The sequence below is a fragment of the Tachysurus fulvidraco genome, chromosome 21 (genome assembly GCF_022655615.1).
Source record: "Tachysurus fulvidraco isolate hzauxx_2018 chromosome 21, HZAU_PFXX_2.0, whole genome shotgun sequence".
Classification (NCBI taxonomy): domain Eukaryota; kingdom Metazoa; phylum Chordata; class Actinopteri; order Siluriformes; family Bagridae; genus Tachysurus; species Tachysurus fulvidraco.
In genome coordinates, this window is record NC_062538.1 from 17,934,226 (window position 1) to 17,953,873 (window position 19,648).

At 44.8% G+C, this 19,648-nt stretch overlaps 2 protein-coding genes and 1 pseudogene across 2 annotated transcripts in view; all 3 read right to left on the minus strand.

The window, feature by feature from the left end:
- arrdc1b (arrestin domain containing 1b) overlaps window positions 1–580 on the minus strand; it is a 41,222-nt gene extending 40,642 nt beyond the window's left edge. Inside the window, exon 1 of the mRNA XM_027142415.2 lies at window positions 315–580. Within this exon, the coding sequence (XP_026998216.1) occupies window positions 315–432 (118 nt within the window). The 5' untranslated portion in view covers window positions 433–580. The remainder of the gene's footprint in view (window positions 1–314) is intronic.
- A 1,413-nt stretch (window positions 581–1,993) lies between these two features.
- On the minus strand, window positions 1,994–3,763 carry LOC113640072 (annotated as a pseudogene).
- Window positions 3,764–4,432: 669 nt separating this feature from the next.
- On the minus strand, window positions 4,433–13,330 carry LOC113640079 (glutamine synthetase-like). The gene is made up of 7 exons (XM_027142423.2): window positions 13,184–13,330; window positions 12,530–12,709; window positions 11,810–11,968; window positions 11,571–11,717; window positions 11,294–11,421; window positions 5,239–5,438; window positions 4,433–5,144 (listed from the first exon to the last, which is right to left on the minus strand). The coding sequence occupies exons 2-7, from the start codon at window positions 12,699–12,701 to the stop codon at window positions 4,838–4,840; spliced, it is 1,113 nt and encodes a 370-aa protein (XP_026998224.2). The 5' UTR covers window positions 12,702–12,709; window positions 13,184–13,330; the 3' UTR covers window positions 4,433–4,837.
- Window positions 13,331–19,648: the final 6,318 nt, after the last annotated feature.

Consider the following 19,648-nt stretch of genomic DNA (forward strand, 5'->3'; position numbering starts at 1 on the left):
ACTTCCTTTTCCTTCTATCACCAAGTTCAAAACAGAAGTATATAAACGTGTCAAAATCAGATCCCTGAAGGCCACACAAGACGAGCTGAACATTTTTAATCATGTTTTTACTGTTAAAACACCAGAATCCCTTAAAACCTGACCAATTCATGGTCTTGTGTAAGCACTGACAATCCTGATATGAGGACTGGATGAAAATATCCTTATAATAAACCCAGTTTAAAAAGCACTCCAGCATGTGAGGTCTGTGCCAGTCATCAGTGACCGTCTGAACCGATCACCGAGCGCGTACTGACACGCACGGAGCAGCTCACCCTTGTACTGCAGCGAGTTGGCGGTGATGATCCTCAGCGTTCCTGAGATGGTCTCTCCGGGGCTGTACACCACTTTGTTGTGGCTGAACGTGATCTCGAATTCCTGCAGCTTGCCCATCGTCTCGGTGCCGCTCAGCTCGCGAGGCAAAGCGCGTGAGATTCGGCTTAATCCGTGCGGTTGACGGCGGAGTCTCGCGTGACGTCGCACCTGCAGCGTTCCCACCTCTCTCTCTCTCTCTCTCTCTCTCTCTCACACACACACACACACTCTCTCTCACTCTCTCTCACGCCGTCTCTCCCCACCCCAGGTCGGAAGACTAGGACGTGACGTCATCGCTGAGTATAGGGAAGCGCGTGCAGTTCAGGCCTTTTTAATTTACCTATGCAGCATTATTTGTATATATATATATATATATATATATATATATATATATATATATATATATATATATATATATATATATGTATATATATATATATATGTATATATATATATACGTGTATATATATATATATATATATATATATATATATATATGTATATATATATATATATATATATATATATATATATACACACACACACACACACAAATATATATATATATTACTGTATAGAGTTCATGTATGCATACACTCAAGGTTGCCCTCTTACTATAGTTCAGAACTTTTATTTTCTACCAGGGACCTTTAATAAATTAACTAAGACTGAAATATTTTACTATAATCAATGTTTACAATAATATCATATAATATCACATAATTTGGTAACAGTGAAGCAGTATAGTCTTTAATTGTGTATACATTGTTTGTACGTGTATTTCTGAGATACACTAAGCCTATACATATAGCAAAACAAAAGTCCTATTATATTATGGCCAATATGTATTAAAAGATCAAAGAAATTCTTATATCATGCTAAATTAGATCATAAAATACAAATTGTGACTGAATGCCTGCTTATGAACTTTAAAATCGTTTTAAGTATGAGCTGCACATTTATCTGAACAAAATAATAAAAAGAAATCTGATTACTGGATCACATATTTTCACATATAAAAAACCTGAACCATAGTAATGATTGGACACATGCTCTACATGGCTGTAGCGTTAAACTAATTTTAAATTAAAAACATCTGTTTGTGGTCCTCAAGATTCAGTGCTTGCATTTGCTGCCCCCTGGTGAAATCTGTTATGAAATGAAGTGATCAGTTACCTCTAATATATAATTCTTTATTTATTTATTTATTTATTTATTTATTTATTTATTTATTTATTTATTTATTAGTGATTTTTTAAAATCTACATTTTGCCCCTTATGTGATATTTTGAATAGCAATTCTAAATTGTACTTCAAATAATCCACAGTTATATGTCTGAGTGTCTGAGTTCTGAAAATTGACGTGTGCAGTTGTGGTTATTAAATCCATCAAGACACCATGAACAAAATCCAACCATGTTAACAAACTGGAGTCAATAAACAACATAAGCATTCGTGTCCATCATTTGATAAAATTACAATTCATACTGCACGATGATGATGAGACATGAGACTTCCACTAACATCCACACCTGCAGAAGCTTGTTGAGCATAATGATGTATTCGTGCACAAAGCGAGCTCCATGGGTATATGGTTTGAGAAGGTTGGAGTGGAAGAACTCGAGTGTCCTGCACAAAACCCTGATTCTGATTCAACTCCACTGAACACCTTTGGGAACAGTAAAATACTCCTATCAGCCTATATATAATCATATTAAGTCATTGGATGACATTTTTTCACCATTTTGCTCTTGTATCTATATTTATGCATTTCATTGCCCTGACTGGTTGTTTGGTTAACTATCTTATCTGAATGACCAGGTGTACAGTTTTGCTCAATAAAGTGGTCAGGGAGTATAGATAGGGGATGTGGTAGCTTAGTGGTTAAGGTGTTGGACCCCTGCTCAGAAGTTTGTGAGTTTGACTCCCTGGTTCATCAAGCATCCACTGCTGGGCCCTTGAGCAATCCCCTTAACCCTCAGTTGTATAAAATGTGTGTCACTCTGTATAAAGGTTTCTGCCAAATGACACAAATGGAAATGAAATTAATGGAATTTGGAAATTGCCTGAGAGGGCATCACTACATTTTGGTGACTGCAAAAAATGTACGCTTTATATTGACACTATGCAATTTCTCTGTCATAATTAAGGTTTTTCAAAAGCATGTTTTAAATAGCACAAATCTATTTTCTAACATATTCATTAATTAAATTCAATATAGCCATATGTATTAGTGGTATTTGGAGTGTTTTACTCCAAATCATTAATATCCAGGTCACTCAGGAGATCTTCCTCCTCATCCTCCATTAGGCAGGTTTGAGCAATAGCACCAGTCACAGCATATGGGTCACAGTTGGCACTAGGTCGGCGATCCTCCAAGTATCCACGCTTTTCCTGGCTAACTTGCAGGGGAATGCGGATGCTGACTCCATGACTATCCACAGCAGCTGAAAACTCATGCATGTTGGAGGTAATGTTTAAGCCAGTAAGTCTCCTCTGGTTGTCCTGCCCACCATTAGGATCTGAGATTCGGATGTACTGGACATGATGTGCACGTAATTTTTCTATGATCATCTCGATATGTCTAATATAGTGGAGAAAAGCACAATGACAAACATAAGGGCATAATGTTACATGAATACAACTGTTTGTGCATCCATGTATAAAAATGCACTCACTCCAGCCCTCCATCTGCTCTAGTGGCCACAGTGCTGACGTTAGTGTGGCAGCCAGCTCCATTCCAGTTCCCTGGGATGGGTTTGGGGTCCAGAGAGACGATTACACCAAAGTCTTCACACACTCTGTGCAATGATCTCCTGCTACAATTCCTTCACATGGACCAACTTGGAACTCCCACTGAACAGTGACAGGCAAAAATGTTTAGCAACATGTAGCTTTGAACCAGTGGTGTAGTTGGGGCCATACGCACGTATACGGAGTATTCTTACTTTTTCCCCAGGGCTGTTTGCATATAACGACTTCTATGGCTTAATATTAGCGTATACCAGGGGTATTCAATTAAAATTCAAAGAGGTCCAGTTACTAAAATTTCCTCCCAGCAAAGATCTGAATCTTATATTGTCACTTAAAATAGTGTACCCTCATGTTAATAAAATCAACAACGCACACACATTTCTATATAAATTATTGTTAAATTTCAAGTGTTTTCAAAGTCTGAACTTGTATGACACTTGAATGGAAAACAATACTGTGGTTGTCTTTACTACATGTCATGTAAGAGACAATAGACCCTAAATTTCTTCTGAATAAAATAAATAAAAAGTGCAAACACAGCTTTGAGCAGCCTGTACTTAGGGCCTATATTTCAAGTAATGTAAAACATTCAGAATCTTTTGAATAAAATCTTTTGAACAATTTCCACCGGCACCCTGTAGATCAACAGTGACATTGTCGGTCATTGTTAATCTAGGACGATTTGCATGTTTCAGTTTGCCGTGCTTTATAAGATGCCCTTCCTAGCACAACCCTCTCTATTTATCCGGGCTTGGGACCGGCACAAAAATCACTGGCTTGCAACCCCTGTGGCTAGAATTAGAGGTATGACTAAATGACTAAATGACTTAAAATACTGACATTAACTCTGACCTACTTAAAATAATGTGGATATTATGAATAAAGTAATGAAGATTATCGTAGGGCACGGTGGCTTAGTGGTTAGCACGTTCGCCTCACACCTCCAGGGTTGGGGGTTTGATTTCCGCCTCCGCCTTGTGTGTGTGGAGTTTGCATGTTCTCCCCGTGCCTCGGGGGTTTCCTTTGAGTACTCCGGTTTCCTCCCCCTGGTCCAAAGACATGCATGGTAGGTTGATTGGCATCTCTGGAAAAATTGTCCATAGTGTGTGATTGTGTGAGCGAATGAGAGTGTGTGTGTGCCCTGCGATGGGTTGGCAGTCTGTCCAGAGTGTATCCTGCCTTGATGCCCAATGACACCCGAGATAGGCACAGGCTCCCCGTGACCCGAGGTAGTTCATTTATTTACTTTTGTATTAACCTATATGTGAGAAGAAGAGAGAGTGTAATGTTTATTGAAAGTCTTTTTTTCCATGAAATGCTTGCTTTTTACAACATCTCTTGGGTATTGGGTGAAGTCTGTTGTGAAATGAATTGATGAATGAACTTTGCAGACTAGAGAATATAATTTAATAGATATTATGCATGTGTATTTCATTCGTTTGTATGATTGTTATGCCTGTTGTGGTGGTAAGAAAACATATCAACAGGTTTGTGTGCATGTGTGCTTATGCAAAACAGCTCATTACCCGGAAATGATTTTTTTAAAAAAAAGTGTTTTAATAAAACCTTTATTTATTTAAGGTTTTTAAAAGTATGTTTTAAATAGCATGAATCTATTTTCTAAAAATGCAGTATTTATGTTCAATGTTTGCTAAATTTGTATACTATATGTTAGATATTCTTTTAAAATGTGAATTAGTGGTATATTTGAGTGTTTTAGAACAAATTGTTAATATCCAGGTTCCTCCTCATCCTCCATTAGGCAGGTCTGAGCAATAGCACCAGTCACAGCATATGGGTCACAGTTGGCGGCAGGCCGGCGATCCTCCAAGTATCCACGCTTGTCCTGGCTAACTTGCAGTGGAATGCGGATGCTGACATCATGACTATCCACAGCAGCTGAAAACTCATGGATGTTGGAGGTACTGTTTAAGCCTGTGAGTCTCCTCTGGTTGTCCTGCCCACCATGAGGATCTGAGATTCGGATGTACTGGACATGACGTGTGTGTAATTTTTCTATGATCTTCTCGATATGTCTAATATAGTGGAGAAAAGCACAATAACAAGCATAAGGGATTAATGTTATATGAATACAACTGTTTGTCTATCCATGCATAAAAATGCACTCACTCCAGCCCTCCTTCTGCTCTAGTGGCCACAGTGCTGAAGTTAGAGTGGCAGCCAGCTCCATTCCAGTTCCCTGGGATGGGTTTGGGGTCCAGAGAGGCGATTACACCAAAGTCTTCACACACTCTGTGCAATAGGAAGCGTGCCATCCACAAGTGATCTCCTGCTACAATTCCTTCACATGGACCAACCTGGAACTCCCACTGAACAATGACAGGCAAAAATGTTTAGCAACATGTAGCTTTGAACCAGTGGTGTAGTTGGGGCCATACGCACGTATACGGAGTATTCTTACTTTTTCCCCAGGGCTGCTTGCATATAACGACTTCTATGGCTTAATATTAGCGTATACCAGGGGTATTCAATTAAAATTCAAAGAGGTCCAGTAACTAAAATTTCCTCCCAGCAAAGATCCGAATCTTATATTGTCACTTAAAATAGTGTACCCTCGTGTTAATAAAATCAACAACGCACACACATTTCTATATAAATTATTGTTAAATTTCAAGTGTTTTCAAAGTCTGAACTTGTATGACACTTGAATGGAAAACAATCCTGTAGTTGTCTTTACTACATGTCATGTAAGAGACAATAGACCCTAAATTTCTTCTGAATAAAATAAATAAAAAGTGCAAACACAGCTTTGAGCAGCCTGTACTTAGGGCCTATATTTCCATCCATCCATCCATTTTCTACCGCTTATCCGGGGCCGGGTCGCGGGGGCAGCAGTCTAAGCAGGGATGCCCAGACTTCCCTCTCCCCAGACACTTCCTCCAGCTCTTCCGGGGGAATACCGAGGCGTTCCCAGGCCAGCCGAGAGACATAGTCCCTCCAGCGTGTCCTAGGTCTTCCCCGGGGACTCCTCCCGGTTGGACATGCCCGGAACACCTCCCCAGGGAGGCGTCCAGGAGGCATCCGAAACAGATGCCCGAGCCACCTCAGCTGACCCCTCTCAATGTGGAGGAGCAGCGGCTCTACTCTGAGCTCCTCCCGAGTGACTGAGCTCCTCACCCTATCTCTAAGGGTGCGCCCAGCCACTCTGCGGAGGAAACTCATTTCGGCCGCCTGTATCCGGGATCTTGTCCTTTCGGTCATGACCCAAAGCTCATGGCCATAGGTGAGGGTAGGAACGTAGATCGACTGGTAAATAGAGAGCTTCGCCTTGCGACTCAGCTCTTTCTTCACCACAACAGATCGGTATATCGACCGCATCACTGCGGAAGATACACCGATCCGCCTGTCGACCTCCCGCTCCATCCTTCCCTCACTCGTGAACAGGACCCCAAGATACTTAAACTCCTCCACTTGAGGCAGGAACTCTCCACCAACCTGAAGAGGGCAAGCCACCCTTTTCCGGCTGAGAACCATGGCCTCGGACTTGGAGGTGCTGATTCTCATCCCCGCCGCTTCACACTCGGCTGCAAACCGTCCCAGTGCATGCTGAAGGTCCTGATTTGAAGAAGCCAACAGGACAACATCATCTGCAAAAAGCAGAGACGAAATCCTGTGGTCCCCAAACCTGACTCCCTCCGGCCCCCGACTGCGCCTAGAAATCCTGTCCATATAAATAATGAACAGGACCGGTGACAAAGGGCAGCCCTGCCGGAGTCCAACATGCACCGGGAACAAGTCTGACTTACACCCGGCAATGCGAACCAAACTCCTGCTCCGGTCATATAGGGACCGGACAGCCCTTAACAGAGGGCCCCGGACCCCATACTCCCAGAGCACCCCCCATAGGCCATCACGAGGGACACAGTCAAATGCCTTCTCCAGATCCACAAAACACATGTGGACTGGTTGGGCAAACTCCCATGAACCCTCCAGCAACCTGGTGAGGGTATAGAGATGGTCCAGTGTTCCATGACCAGGACAAAACCCGCATTGTTCCTCCTGAATCCAAGGTTCGACTATCGGCCGAATTCTCCTCTCCAGTACCCTGGCATAGACTTTTCCGGGGAGGCTGAGGAGTGTGATCCCCCTATAGTTGGAACACACCCTCCGGTCCCCCTTCTTAAACAGAGGGACCACCACCCCAGTCTGCCAGTCCAGAGGCACTGTCCCCAACCGCCACGTGATGTTGCAGAGGCGTGTCAGCCAAGACAGCCCCACAACATCCAGAGACTTAAGGTACTCAGGGCGGATCTCATCCACCCCCGGTGCCTTGCCACTGAGGAGCTTCTCAACTACATCAGTGACCTCAGCTTGGGGGATCGACGAGTCCACAACCGAGCCCTCCACCTCTGCTTCCTCAATGGAAGACATGTTGGTGGGGTTGAGGAGATCCTCGAAGTACTCCTTCCACCGTCCGAGGATGTCACCAGTCGAAGTCAGCAGATTCTGTAAACAGTGTGAGCAGGGCACTGCTTCCCCCTCCTGAGACGCCGGACGGTTTGCCAGAATTTCTTCGAGGCCAACCGATAGTCCTTCTCCATGGCCTCACCGAACTCCTCCCAGACCCGAGTTTTTGCCTCTGCAACCACCCGGGCTGAAGCTCGCTTGGCCCTCCGGTAACTATCAGCTGCCTCCGGAGTCCCCCGAGCCAACCAGGCTCGATAGGACTCCTTCTTCAGCTTGACGGCATGCCTTACTTCCGGGGTCCACCACCGGGTTCGGGGATTGCCACCACGACAGGCACTGGAGGCCTTACGGCCACAGCTCCGTGCGGCTGCATCAACAATGGAGGTGGAGAACATGGTCCACTCGGACTCAATGTCTCCAACCTCCCTCGGGATCTGGTTGAAGCTCTGCCGGAGGTGAGAGTTGAAGATCTCTCTGACAGGAGACTCTACCAAACGTTCCCAATGGACCCTCACAGTACGTTTGGGTCTGCCAAGTCTGTCCAACTTCCTCCCCTGCCATCGGACCCAACTCACCACCAGGTGGTGATCAGTTGACAGCTCCGCCCCTCTCTTTACCCGAGTGTCCAAGACATACGGCCGGAGGTCAGATGAAACAACCACAAAGTCGATCATCGACTTCCGACCTAGGGTGTCCTGGTGCCATGTGTACTGATGGACACCCTTATGCTTGAACATGGTGTTTGTTATGGATAAACTGTGACTAGCACAGAAGTCCAATAACAGAACACCACTCGGGTTCAGTTCGGGGGGGCCGTTCCTCCCAATCACGCCCCTCCAGGTGTCACTGTCGCTGCCCACTTGAGCGTTGAAGTCCCCCAGTAGAATGACGGAGTCCCCAGTCAGACTTTCTAGCACCCCTTCCAGAGACGCCAAGAAGGTCGGGTACTCTACACTGCCATTTGGCCCATAAGCACAAATAACAGTGAGAGACCTCTCCCCGACCCTCTCGTTCACCGGGGTGAACTCCAACACATGGCTGCTGAGCTGGGGGGCTATGAGCAAGCCCACACCAGCCCGCCGCCTCTCACCGTGGGCAACTCCAGAGTAGTAGAGAGTCCAGCCTCTCTCGAGGAGTTGGGTTCCAGAGCCCAAGCTGTGCGTGGAGGCGAGCCCAACTATCTCTAGTCGGTATCTCTCAACCTCCCGCACCAGCTCAGGCTCCTTCCCCCCCAGCGAGGTGACATTCCATGTCCCTAGAGTCAGATTCCGTGTTCGGAGATTGGGTCGCCGAGGCTCCCGCCTTCGACTGCCACCCAATCCACATTGCACCAGCCCCTTACGGTTTCTCCTGCAGGTGGTGGGCCCACAGGAGATCGGCCCCACGTCGCTCCTTCGGGCTGAGCCCGGCCGGGCCCCGTGGGGTAAGACCCGGCCACCAGGCGCTCGCATGCGAGCCCCAACCCCGGGCCTGGCTCCAGGGTGGGGCCCCGGTTGCGCCATACCGGGCGACGTCACGGACCTTGTTATTATTTTCTTCATAAAGGGTTTTTGAACCGCTCTTTGTCTGGCCTGTCACCTAGGACCTGTTTGCCTTGGGAGACCCTACCAGGGGCAGAAAGCCCCAGACAACATAGCTCCTAGGATCATTCAGGCACGCAAACCCCTCCACCACAATAAGGTGGCGGTTCAAGGAGGGGGGCCTATATTTCAAGTAATGTAAAACATTCAGAATCTTTTGAATAAAATAAAAGTGCTTTTAATCTTTAAGAAAAAAATTAAACAAAAGACTTTTGAGCTTCCCCCTTTTTTAAACATTAACTACATTAATTACACATGAACCTTAGGCAAAAGGACATTTCAAGTAAAATAGAACAAAGCAGGATTTACTGAATTAAAGAAAAGTGCAGAGCTTTGAGCAGCTCCCTTTTTCCTCTCTCCTTTACCTCTCCTTACTCCCTTTCCATCTTCCGTTCCTAGTGAGAGAAATGGGCATGTAACTGTCCTGTCAGCAGTTTGAATCCTAATTGTCTTGCCAGCGTAATTAGGTGCATTACTGCCACCTTCTGCTCTGGAGTATGGAAGAGAAACAATCTGTTTTTGGCTTGGCTTTTGATGACGCTCCTGTCGTAACTAGATTAACTTTGCATGAACGAAAGATTTATCTTTTTATTAATATCAAAAAGCTTATAGAATCTTATAATATTAGATTATAATAAGGAGATGCTTAATATGATAATATTAGAATATTAACGGGTCCGCCATTTGGTGATGCCCGGCGTATACCCTCGGTATACCCACTTGTTTTGCTGCTTAACACGCCCATAATTTACCCTTGTCTTTTCTTCCCCTTTAACAGCATCGCATTTTTTAACTCGCTAAACTTCGTTGTAATTGGTTTATTTTTATTTGAATTCCTCCCCCTTTCCCCACCCCCGACTGCTGTCACATAAGACGTGTTTACAGGGAGGAGAGTTTACTTCATCAAAAGAAGCTGGTGTCGTGCTGAAGCAGATTTAAGTAAAGTTGGCCGCATATTCACAGATTCCCGAGTCAATAACTCCTGAGCGAAACGCTCTTATTACACAAATAACACCTCTTTTCTATGATAGTAATGTAGAGAGGCAGCTACAACCCAATTTTCCTCAAAATCAGCTTTCCGCCACGGCTGAAAAAATACACAAATCTCTATGGGATGCAGTTCAATAGACGATTCATCAGAAAAATCAAACTTATGCCACTTTTCCACAGTCCATGTTACAATAGATAGAAAAAATGTTTGGGACATACTCTAACTGAACAAGGGGGGCACGGTGGCTTAGTGGTTAGCACATTTGCCTCACACCTCCAGGGTTGGGGGTTTGATTCCCGCCTCCACCTTGTGTGTGTGGAGTTTGCATGTTCTCCCCGTGCCTCGGGGGTTTCCTTCGGGTACTCCAGTTTCAAGTAATTCAATAACAGATTTACACAATACAAAGTTTTTATGTTATATAGTTATTACGAGATCTATCCTTGAAAGGTTATACTATTCTGTGTGTTGTTTTTGCTTTTCTTGTTTTGGCAGAGTGGCAGGGAACAGGGGGTTTAAGAGGTGGGCGGGGGTAGTAGTGTACCACTTTTTTTTTGAGGACTACACCACTGCTTTGAACCATTCAAAAGGCTAGATTCATATCTGGTGATTTAAAAATGTCAAAAAAGATGGAAAAAAGACAAGAAAATTACAAGGGTTACCTACTGCTTCCACCAAGATAATGCAGTATGGAGCCAATGCACATTGCTCTATCCCATAATTTCAAAAGCCTTCTTTTTCTTTTTTACTTTCTTTGTTCTTTTTTTTTACCATTTTGGACACAACTTTATATTTTGATTAAATTGATATTTAGATGGGACAATCTTCAGACATGGGTATACACATACACTTAATTTTATGAGCTCTTCATTCAGATTTTTCTTGAGAAGAAACATCTGAGACATTCAACAGCAAATAAACACCTTTAAATAATGGCACTTGACTTTCAAGTCCTTGTTATAACTTATAAAATTGCTTTCCCTCAGATGAGCTAAAATAATTCAAGAAACATCATCAGAATTACATGTAAATGAGACCTGTCTCCATTTTGCCGCACAGTTCTAAATAGTACTTGTGTCTGTAGTTACTGAGTTCTGAATATTGAGGTGTGCAGTTGTGGTTATTAAATCTTCACCTCATATCAGAATGCATCCCACAATGAATGAAATAAATGGAATTTGGTAATTACCTGAGAGGGCATCGACTCAGCATTGGTACCACAAATTTTGATGCCTGCATAAATGCATGCTTTATAGTGACACTCTGCAATGTCTCTGCCATAAGCTCTATCTGCACCCACTCCACAATTATATGGTCCTGATAGACGGATAAAGAAAAACAGCTGTTAGAATTAATAGGACAAGTCGTATCCTTTTATCTTGCATAATAAAATAGCCAAACATCTAATCCATTCTGTGTACTCTATAATATCTATAAATTCAGTAAAAAAAGACTGAATTTACTACCCTGTGGTTTGGGGTAACTGTTTGATGGCCAGGAGTATGGACGTCCATCTATCCCCAGCAGAGTATACTCCTGCTCCATCCCAAACCACGGTATGGAATCCTTCACCTTCTCCATGATTTTCTTACAGGCATGCCGATGGTTAGTGTCTACAAATGAAATCAAAATACAGCTTTTAAATCAATTTTAAATGAATAAAATCTACTAATCCATTAGTCAAATGAGCTTTTTTTGACTTTACCTGCAGGTTTGCGGTTGATCTTGAGGACTTCACATAGCACCAGTTTATTGGGGTCCAGAATAAAAGGGTCTCTGAATATACATACAGGAACCAGGATCATGGTGTTGAGAGTCACAGGGTGGTTTATGCTAAGGAACACACAGTTCCACTCTGGAATATCTAGCACAAGAAAAGCAAAGATCTCAAGCGAAAATTAAAAATTCCTTACCATGATACAGTTACTGATCATATACCAAGAAAATATCTATATTTTTTGAAGTAAAGCCCCAAATTCCTTATTTCAAATAGACAATTCCTTAAAATGTGAAGTTTTATGTATAAGAAAGAATCACAAAAATAGTCCATCTACAAGGGTTAAATTAATAAATGTAATAAATATTAGATAATATAGTGTACGTAGGAAATTACATGAGTTTGATTTGATGATCCATTTTTAAATGTAAAGTTTTTATTTCCCTTCATTTTAGAAATTTGAAATATGAAAGTATTTGGTCAACATGTGAACTGCATTTAAAATGTAGAAATTTCCAAAATAAACACATGAAACTCATGGAATTTTTATTCTGTTATCCCATTTTCCCATAATGCCATTCAGATTGAACAACTAGACCAAACGCACATTGTCCAAATGACCGAACTACAATTTTAGACATTTTGGTTTTGTTTTGTTCTAAACAAATCTCAGTTAGAGCAAAATTTCAGTCTAGGTGCTTATGATACCCTCAATGCTGCTGGGTTCAGACTCCAAGGTTCGCGTTTTGCACCGAAGGCTCTCCCCAGATTCATCGATCCAAACATAGGTGACCTGACAGAGACCTCCCTGAGGAAGGCTGAGGTAGTGGGAGCTCCGCACCTTATTTAGTTGCGAGCTAATAGACAAGGCGTATGTCATGTCAGCCCCTGTAATAGTTTAGGTAGAACAAAAATGAAGAAAGAACAGAGATACTTTAAAAACAGAACAGTGGAAACAATGAGCAAGATAAGTAATGCAGATCACTGTTCGTGCCATGCAGTCCAAAACAAATTAGAGTTATTATTGCCAGCTTGAAGTTTTTAAACTTCATTTTTAAAATGTTTTCCAACGAGAAGGTGTCTTATATTATGTGAAGCATTAATCATTAAAATGATACCGTATTAAGACAAGTCTGTTAATATAATGCTGTTGTTTATAAAAAGAAATAATAAACAGTTTCTAAACAATCAGTTTCCAAAATTCATCAGTGGTGTAGTATAGTATAATTTAATAGTTTACCATCTAAATGGTGCTTGAAAATAATTAGATAAATTACATAGAACTGTACAAAAAATATTTAAGCATGTTCATGAATAAATGTCTGAAAATAAGCACATTCTCTTCTCACAAAGGAGACTTACTTTAGGAGAATTGCTTGTCCCTCTGGTTAGCTGTACGCAAATGAAACTACAAAACCTGAATCCTAAATTTAAAAGTCGGTTGGCTGTGATGTAAAAAAAAAAGGCCACACCTACTGCTAGGTCACTCCTACTTTATTAAGCAACTTGGACAACTTATTCAAAGCCAATCCAAAGGTTTTTTCTTGTAAATATGTGTAAGATTCAGTCCTTACTTTGACCAAAAACCTGGCCTGTTTTGTGTATTATGTTAGCTAATTTAAAAAAAAAAAAAAAAAAGTTGAGACATCTTCATTTACATAACACAAAGAAAGAAAGAACAGAACACTATAAGAAATGATTTATGGGGTTAATCAGTAAAGCTTAAAAGGAAGAACATTTTCAACATAAAAAATGAAGTTTGTTACAGTACATGTACCGTACATTGTCACACGACACTAAAACTAAAATTACAGCATATCCTAAGCTAATTCATCGACCTAATTCATCATATAAATAATGGACCCTGTTATCCTGCATATTGTAATTTTTGGAGTTTGTGTGAGACTGCAAAGTTGCTTCAAACAGAGCTGAATTTGCATGGATTAGAACAAAAGATTTGCTATTAAAATTCATTATAGATATTGTTTTATCAAAATTTTGTGCTAGAAAAAACTACCAAAAAAAACACAAAGTTGAGACAAGTTAGAATATCTTGAGTTATGAAATTTGCCCACTTAATATCACCAAAACATTGTAATAAAATTTAAGTTGTTTTAACTTAATTAAGCTTTTAGAGGTTAAATCAAAACATATTGGTTGTACTAAACAAATTGGGTTAGTCTATCTATAAAAGTTTTATGATATTTACTAAACAATGAATGAGTTTAAATTACTTAAAAAGATGCATGCAAATTGTTACCTTATTTTTTTTTTAGTTAAGCCAGTGTAATATTCATTCATTCATTTTCTACCGCTTATCCGAACTTCTTGGGTCACGGGGAGCCTGTGCCTATCCCAGGCGTCATCGGGCATCGAGGCAGGATACACCCTGGACGGAGTGCCAACTCATCGCAGGGCACACACACACTCTCATTCACTCATGCAATCACACACTATGGACAATTTTCCAGAGATGACAATCAACCTACCATGCATGTCTTTGGACCGAGGGACGAATCCGGAGTACCCAGAAGAAAATCCCCGAGGCATAAGGAGAACATGCAAAACACACACAATGCGGAGGCGGGAATCAAACCCCCAACCCTGGAGGTGTGAGGTAAACGTGCTAACCACTAAACCACTGTGCCCCCCAACACTGAACATTTTGTTACACTTTTATTAAATATAAATGTAATATATTATATGTAATAATTAAATATAATGATGTATTAACAATGTCTGGTGGAAGACACTGCAAGAAATACAGGATTAGATGATATAGTTAAAATCTTCATTCATTTATACATCATGTATTGTGAAATGTCACTTTTCCAATCGGACACTTAGCACAAGAGATTTGACTTGATCCATGCGGCTGATGGTGGAGTCTCATGTCACGACGCTCCCACAGCGTAGGGAATTGTGTGCAGTGCAGGCCTTCCTAATATGTCTTTGCAGCATTATTTATTCCTGTAGGTACTTTTATTCTGCAAATGTATAATCCAAGTGTTATTAAAATAAACAATGGCTCATATATCAGTTGGGTTAAGTGCAAATGTTGGATTCTAATGAAGTACAGTAGGTGTGCTCTGTTTTTGCAAAAAAAAAAAAAAAAAAAAAAAATGGCGAAACAAAATACCAAGGTCTTTCCTGTAATAAACTGATAAAAGAATATACACTATTATATGCCGCTAGTGTTCAGATTGTTAAAATCATGCAAAATCATTTTAACAACCAGTTTTGTTAATTATGTCTTCAGGGTATACAAACTTTTCAAAAATTTGCAGTTTGAATTTGCACTCTATGTTGTCCAAACTCTCATGTTTCGTGGAGGGAATTAGGACTGGCAAGCCACAGGGAGAAAACTTTATTTCTATTTCAATGCGGAGAGGAAGGATAGGGAAATGAATCAACAACAAACACCTGGATATTTTTTCTTGTGAAATTTTTTTGGATGAAAGAGACTGCCCAAAAAAGAGATCAGTTTTAAAATAAATTTCACAGTGTGACTATGGTTAGACTTGCAAAGACAAAGACTGGCTCAGTGAAACAAACTGAAAATTGAGATTGGTATGACGGAACCTTTCATATCTGAAATTTATTCTTCGTTTAACTAATGTGTTTTTGATCTGTTTTTGTAATCTATAGTCAAATGATCTAAATCAGTTGTTTTTTTCTAAATTGAAGAGAATTGATTGTATTATAAATTCATATTGACAGTACAAATTGTCTTGAGGTCTTCTTGTCTTCTTTTATTTTATTTATTTATTTTTGTATTAACCTATACAGGAGAAGAAGAGGCTGTCGGGGAGCACCCTGCTTCTTCTCCTGTGCACGCCCCGCCTGCTCGGAGCTCATCGCCAACGTACTGATTTCGTACTTGCTCCTCATTACACTGGCCTATATAAGCACCACATTCGCTCCACTCCAGCATCCGTTATTGTTTTCTGTTTCCAGTGTGTTTACTCTGCCTGCCTTTTCATTAAACCCTGTTTTGCTGGTGCCTCTGCTTCCGCCTCCTTCACTTCGCCTGACAGAATAACGGATCGAAAGACAAAAGAGAGAACAAAGGACAGGATCTGCCGGGCTCTAACCTCGCGATGTATCAACAACCCAGCACCGCTTCCGATTCGGTTCGGGACCTCATTGCTGCGCTCCGAGCCGCTTTCCCTTCCTCCGCTGCTCAACAAACCCCCCCGCTTCCACCAGCAGCCCCATGGCACTTCCGGTTGCCTTTTCCGGAGCAGCTTCCGAATGCGGTTTCCAGCTCCAGGTGAATCTATATATTGAGATGCACCCACAGCGATGCCCCACCGAACGATCCAAAGTAGCGTTCTTCATTTCCCTCCTCTCCGGGAGAGCGCTGGCTTGGGTACAATCGCCGTGGGACGCCGCTAGCCTGGCTACGCAATCTTATGCTGGGTTCACCGCGATGCCCCACCGAACGATCCAAAGTAGCGTTCTTCATTTCCCTCCTCTCCGGGAGAGCGCTGGCTTGGGTACAATCGCCGTGGGACGCCGCTAGCCTGGCTACGCAATCTTATGCTGGGTTCACCGCGCACTTCCTGGAAGTGTTTTGCGCCTCTTCCGGCGTCCTCACCACGGCCGACCAGCTGCTCAGCTTACGTCAGGGAACGACAGCATTTCGGATTACAGCCGTCATTTCCGCACCCTGGCGGCATCTAATGGCTGGAACGAGTCAGCTCAGTGTTTATCGACAGGGATTAAATCCTGAGATCAAGCAGGGCATGGCGGTGCATGAGGATACAGTGGGGCTGGAGAGCTTTATCCAGAAATCCATCGAGCTCTCTCAGCGCCTGGCAGCCTGTCATCCCGCTCCCACTCCTACTCAACCGGGAGTGCTGCAAGGCGCAACGGCCGCCCCCGATGCCGACCCTATGCAGCTGGGCTCCCAGAGACTGTCCCGGAGAGAAAGAGACCGCCGCCTGGCCATGGCAAGGTGCCTGTACTGCGGATCGCCGGGACACTCCGTCACTCGGTGCCCCACACGCCCCGTTCCCCACTGACATCTCACTCTTATCCAAGCTCACTGTGTCTCTTCTAACCCCCGCTCTATCTATCTCTGTACGTGCCCTAAGGCCCAGGCCTGCCTTGACCACTTACGCCTCCCCCGAGAGAGGGGCTCCCAGGACTTAGAGGTACAAACCATTCAGGGACGCCCGCTGGGAAAGGGGTGGGTGCACACCGGTAGTGACGCTCCAAGTGGGGCTATTCCATCGAGAGGAGATCCGGTTCCTGGTCCTGGAGTGTTCCACTGTCAGTGTGATCCTGGGGAGGCCATGGTTACAAAAGCACGCACCGAGGTGCTCCTGGGATCCCTGTGACGTCCTGGAGTGGAGTCTCCACTGTAAGGAGCACTGTCTCTCCCAGCTTCCGACGCGGGTCCAGGGGGCTATGATCGGCGCCACCTGGGTGGAAGAGGCTACAACTACAACTCAGGCAAACATCCCCGAGGAGTACCGGGACTTCGAGGACGTGTTCAGTGCCCAAGCCGCCACCTGTCTCCCCCCCTCATCGACCCTGGGACTGCTGCATTGACCTGCTCCCCGGTGCTAAGCTACCCAAGGGCAGTGTGTACCTGCTGTCCACTCCTGAACACCGAGCAATGAAGGAATACATCCAGCAGGCTGTCTGTCAGGGGTTTATCACGCACTCGTCCTCCCCAGCAGCATCCAGCTTCTTTTTCGTGGGAAAGAAGGATGGAGGTCTTCGCCCCTGTATTGATTACCGGCAGCTGAACTCCCAAATCGCTCCTCTTCCGTACCCCCTCCTACTCGTGCCTGCTGCTCTGGAGGACCTGCAGGATGCAAGGGTTTTCACCAAGCTTGATCTCCGGAGCGACTACAACCTAATATGCATAAGGAAGGGAGATGAGTGGAAGACTGCCTTCATCACACCCTCGGGGCACTATGAATACCGGGTCATGCCGTATGGCTTATCCATCGCTCCAGCTGTCTTCCAGGGGTTCACGAACGAGGTACTTTGGTCCAGAGGTTCGTCATGGTCTACATAAACGACATCCTGATCTACTCCCGAAATGGGGAGGAACACCTGAGACACGTGCGTGCCGTCCTGGAGGTACTGCGTTCACACCGGCTCTACCTGAACCTCTCGAAGTGCGAGTTCCACCGCCATACTATCCCCATCCTGGGCTACATCATCAGTGTGGAGGGGATCCAGATGGATGAAGGAAAGGTAAAGGCAGTGAGGGAGTGGCCCGTTCCTGAGTCGATCAAGGAGCTCCAGCGTTTCCTGGGTTTCGCGAATTTCTATAGCCGGATCACCGTCCCTCTCACTTCACTCCTCAGGGGTAAAGCCCGATCCCTGAGGTGGACCAGGGAGGCTCAGGAGGCCTTCCACGAGCTTCGCCAATGCTTCTGTAGCGCTCTGCGTCACCCAGACTCCCGGAGGCCCTTCATGGTCGAGGTAGACGCGTCTTCTACTGGAGTGGGGGCCACACTTTCCCAGCGATCGGGAACCCCTGCTCAGCTCCACCCATGTGCCTTCTTCTCCCACAAGCTCTCCGCAGCCGAACAGAACTACAACCTCGGCAACCGTGAGCTTCTGGCCATCAAGCTGGCCCTGGATAAATGGAGACACTGGCTGGTGGGAGCCGATCACCCGTTCACCGTGGTCACCGACCACAAGAACCTCCAGTACCTATGAGATGCACGGAGGCTTAATCCCCAACAGGCACGCTTTTTCAGCAGGTTCCGGTTCCACATCACCTATTGGGCCGGTACACTCAACGGCAAAGCCGATGCCCTATCCGGGATGTACGGGCCGGACGAACCCATTGACCCGGAACCCATCCTTCCTCCCGCGCTCATCCTGGGGCCCATCGTTTGAGAGATTGCCTGCAAGATTCGCACGGCATCGCTCCACGAGGCCACGCCTGCGGGATGCCCAGAAGGACGTGTCTTCGTCCTGACCTCCTGCCGAAGCTGTCTGATCAGATCAGTCCACGACGGACCGGGCACAGGCCACCCGGGTGGAAAACGGACGGTCCAGCTCGTCCAAACACGATACTGGTGGCCCTGCATGACAGAGGAGGTCACACGGTATGTGTAGGAATGCCCCACCTACGCCATTTCCAAGGTCCCACACCACCTGCCCATGGGCAAGCTAATGCCGCTCCCTGTCCCTCAGCACCCCTGGTCTCACCTGGGAATTGATTTTGTGACTGACTTGCCCCGGACGGAGGGCCACACTTGCATCCGGGTGGTGGTAGACCGATTCTATAAGGCCTGCCACTTCATCCCCATGAAGAGCCTGCCGACCGCCCTCAAGACAGCGGAAGCCCTGTTCCATCATGTCTTCCGGAACTTTGGACTCCCCGAGGAAATCGTCTCGGGCCGAGGGCCTCAGTTCACGTCCCGGGTCTGGAGAGGGTTCTTCAAACTCCTGGGGGTGTCCACGAACCTAACATCAGGATACCACCCACAGTCTAACTGCCAGGCCGAGCGAAAAATCCAGGAACTGAGCCGTTATTTGAGGACCTACTACAGCCAGGATCAAGGGGAGTGGTGTCGGTTTCTGCCATTGGCCGAGTATGCCCAGAACTCGCTCTGCCAGGACACTACAGATGGCCCCGCGGTCCCCGCACAGCCGGAAATCGTGGACCAGCCCGATATCTATGTGGTGAAGGAAGTTCTGGATTCTAGGCGGCGCAGGGGTCGCCTCGAGTACCTGGTGAACTGGGAGGGATATGGGCCGGAGGAGCGGTCATGGGTGGCTCGGCGAGACGTGCTGGATCCGGCGCTGCTTGCGGAGTTCCAAACTTCACATCCACGCTGCCCGGCACCC

What these genes read in the sequence shown, in the direction of transcription:
- LOC113640079 (XM_027142423.2), bottom strand. Translation starts at nt 12,701, where the DNA reads ATGACATACGCCTTGTCTATTAGCTCGCAACTAAATAAGGTGCGGAGC. An exon ending in TGAACCCAGCAGCATTGAGG is followed by an intron (nt 11,969 to 12,529) that starts GTATCATAAGCA and finishes TTCTTGTGCTAG; the next exon opens with ATATTCCAGAGTGGAACTGT. An exon ending in GATCAACCGCAAACCTGCAG is followed by an intron (nt 11,718 to 11,809) that starts GTAAAGTCAAAA and finishes TTTCATTTGTAG; the next exon opens with ACACTAACCATCGGCATGCC.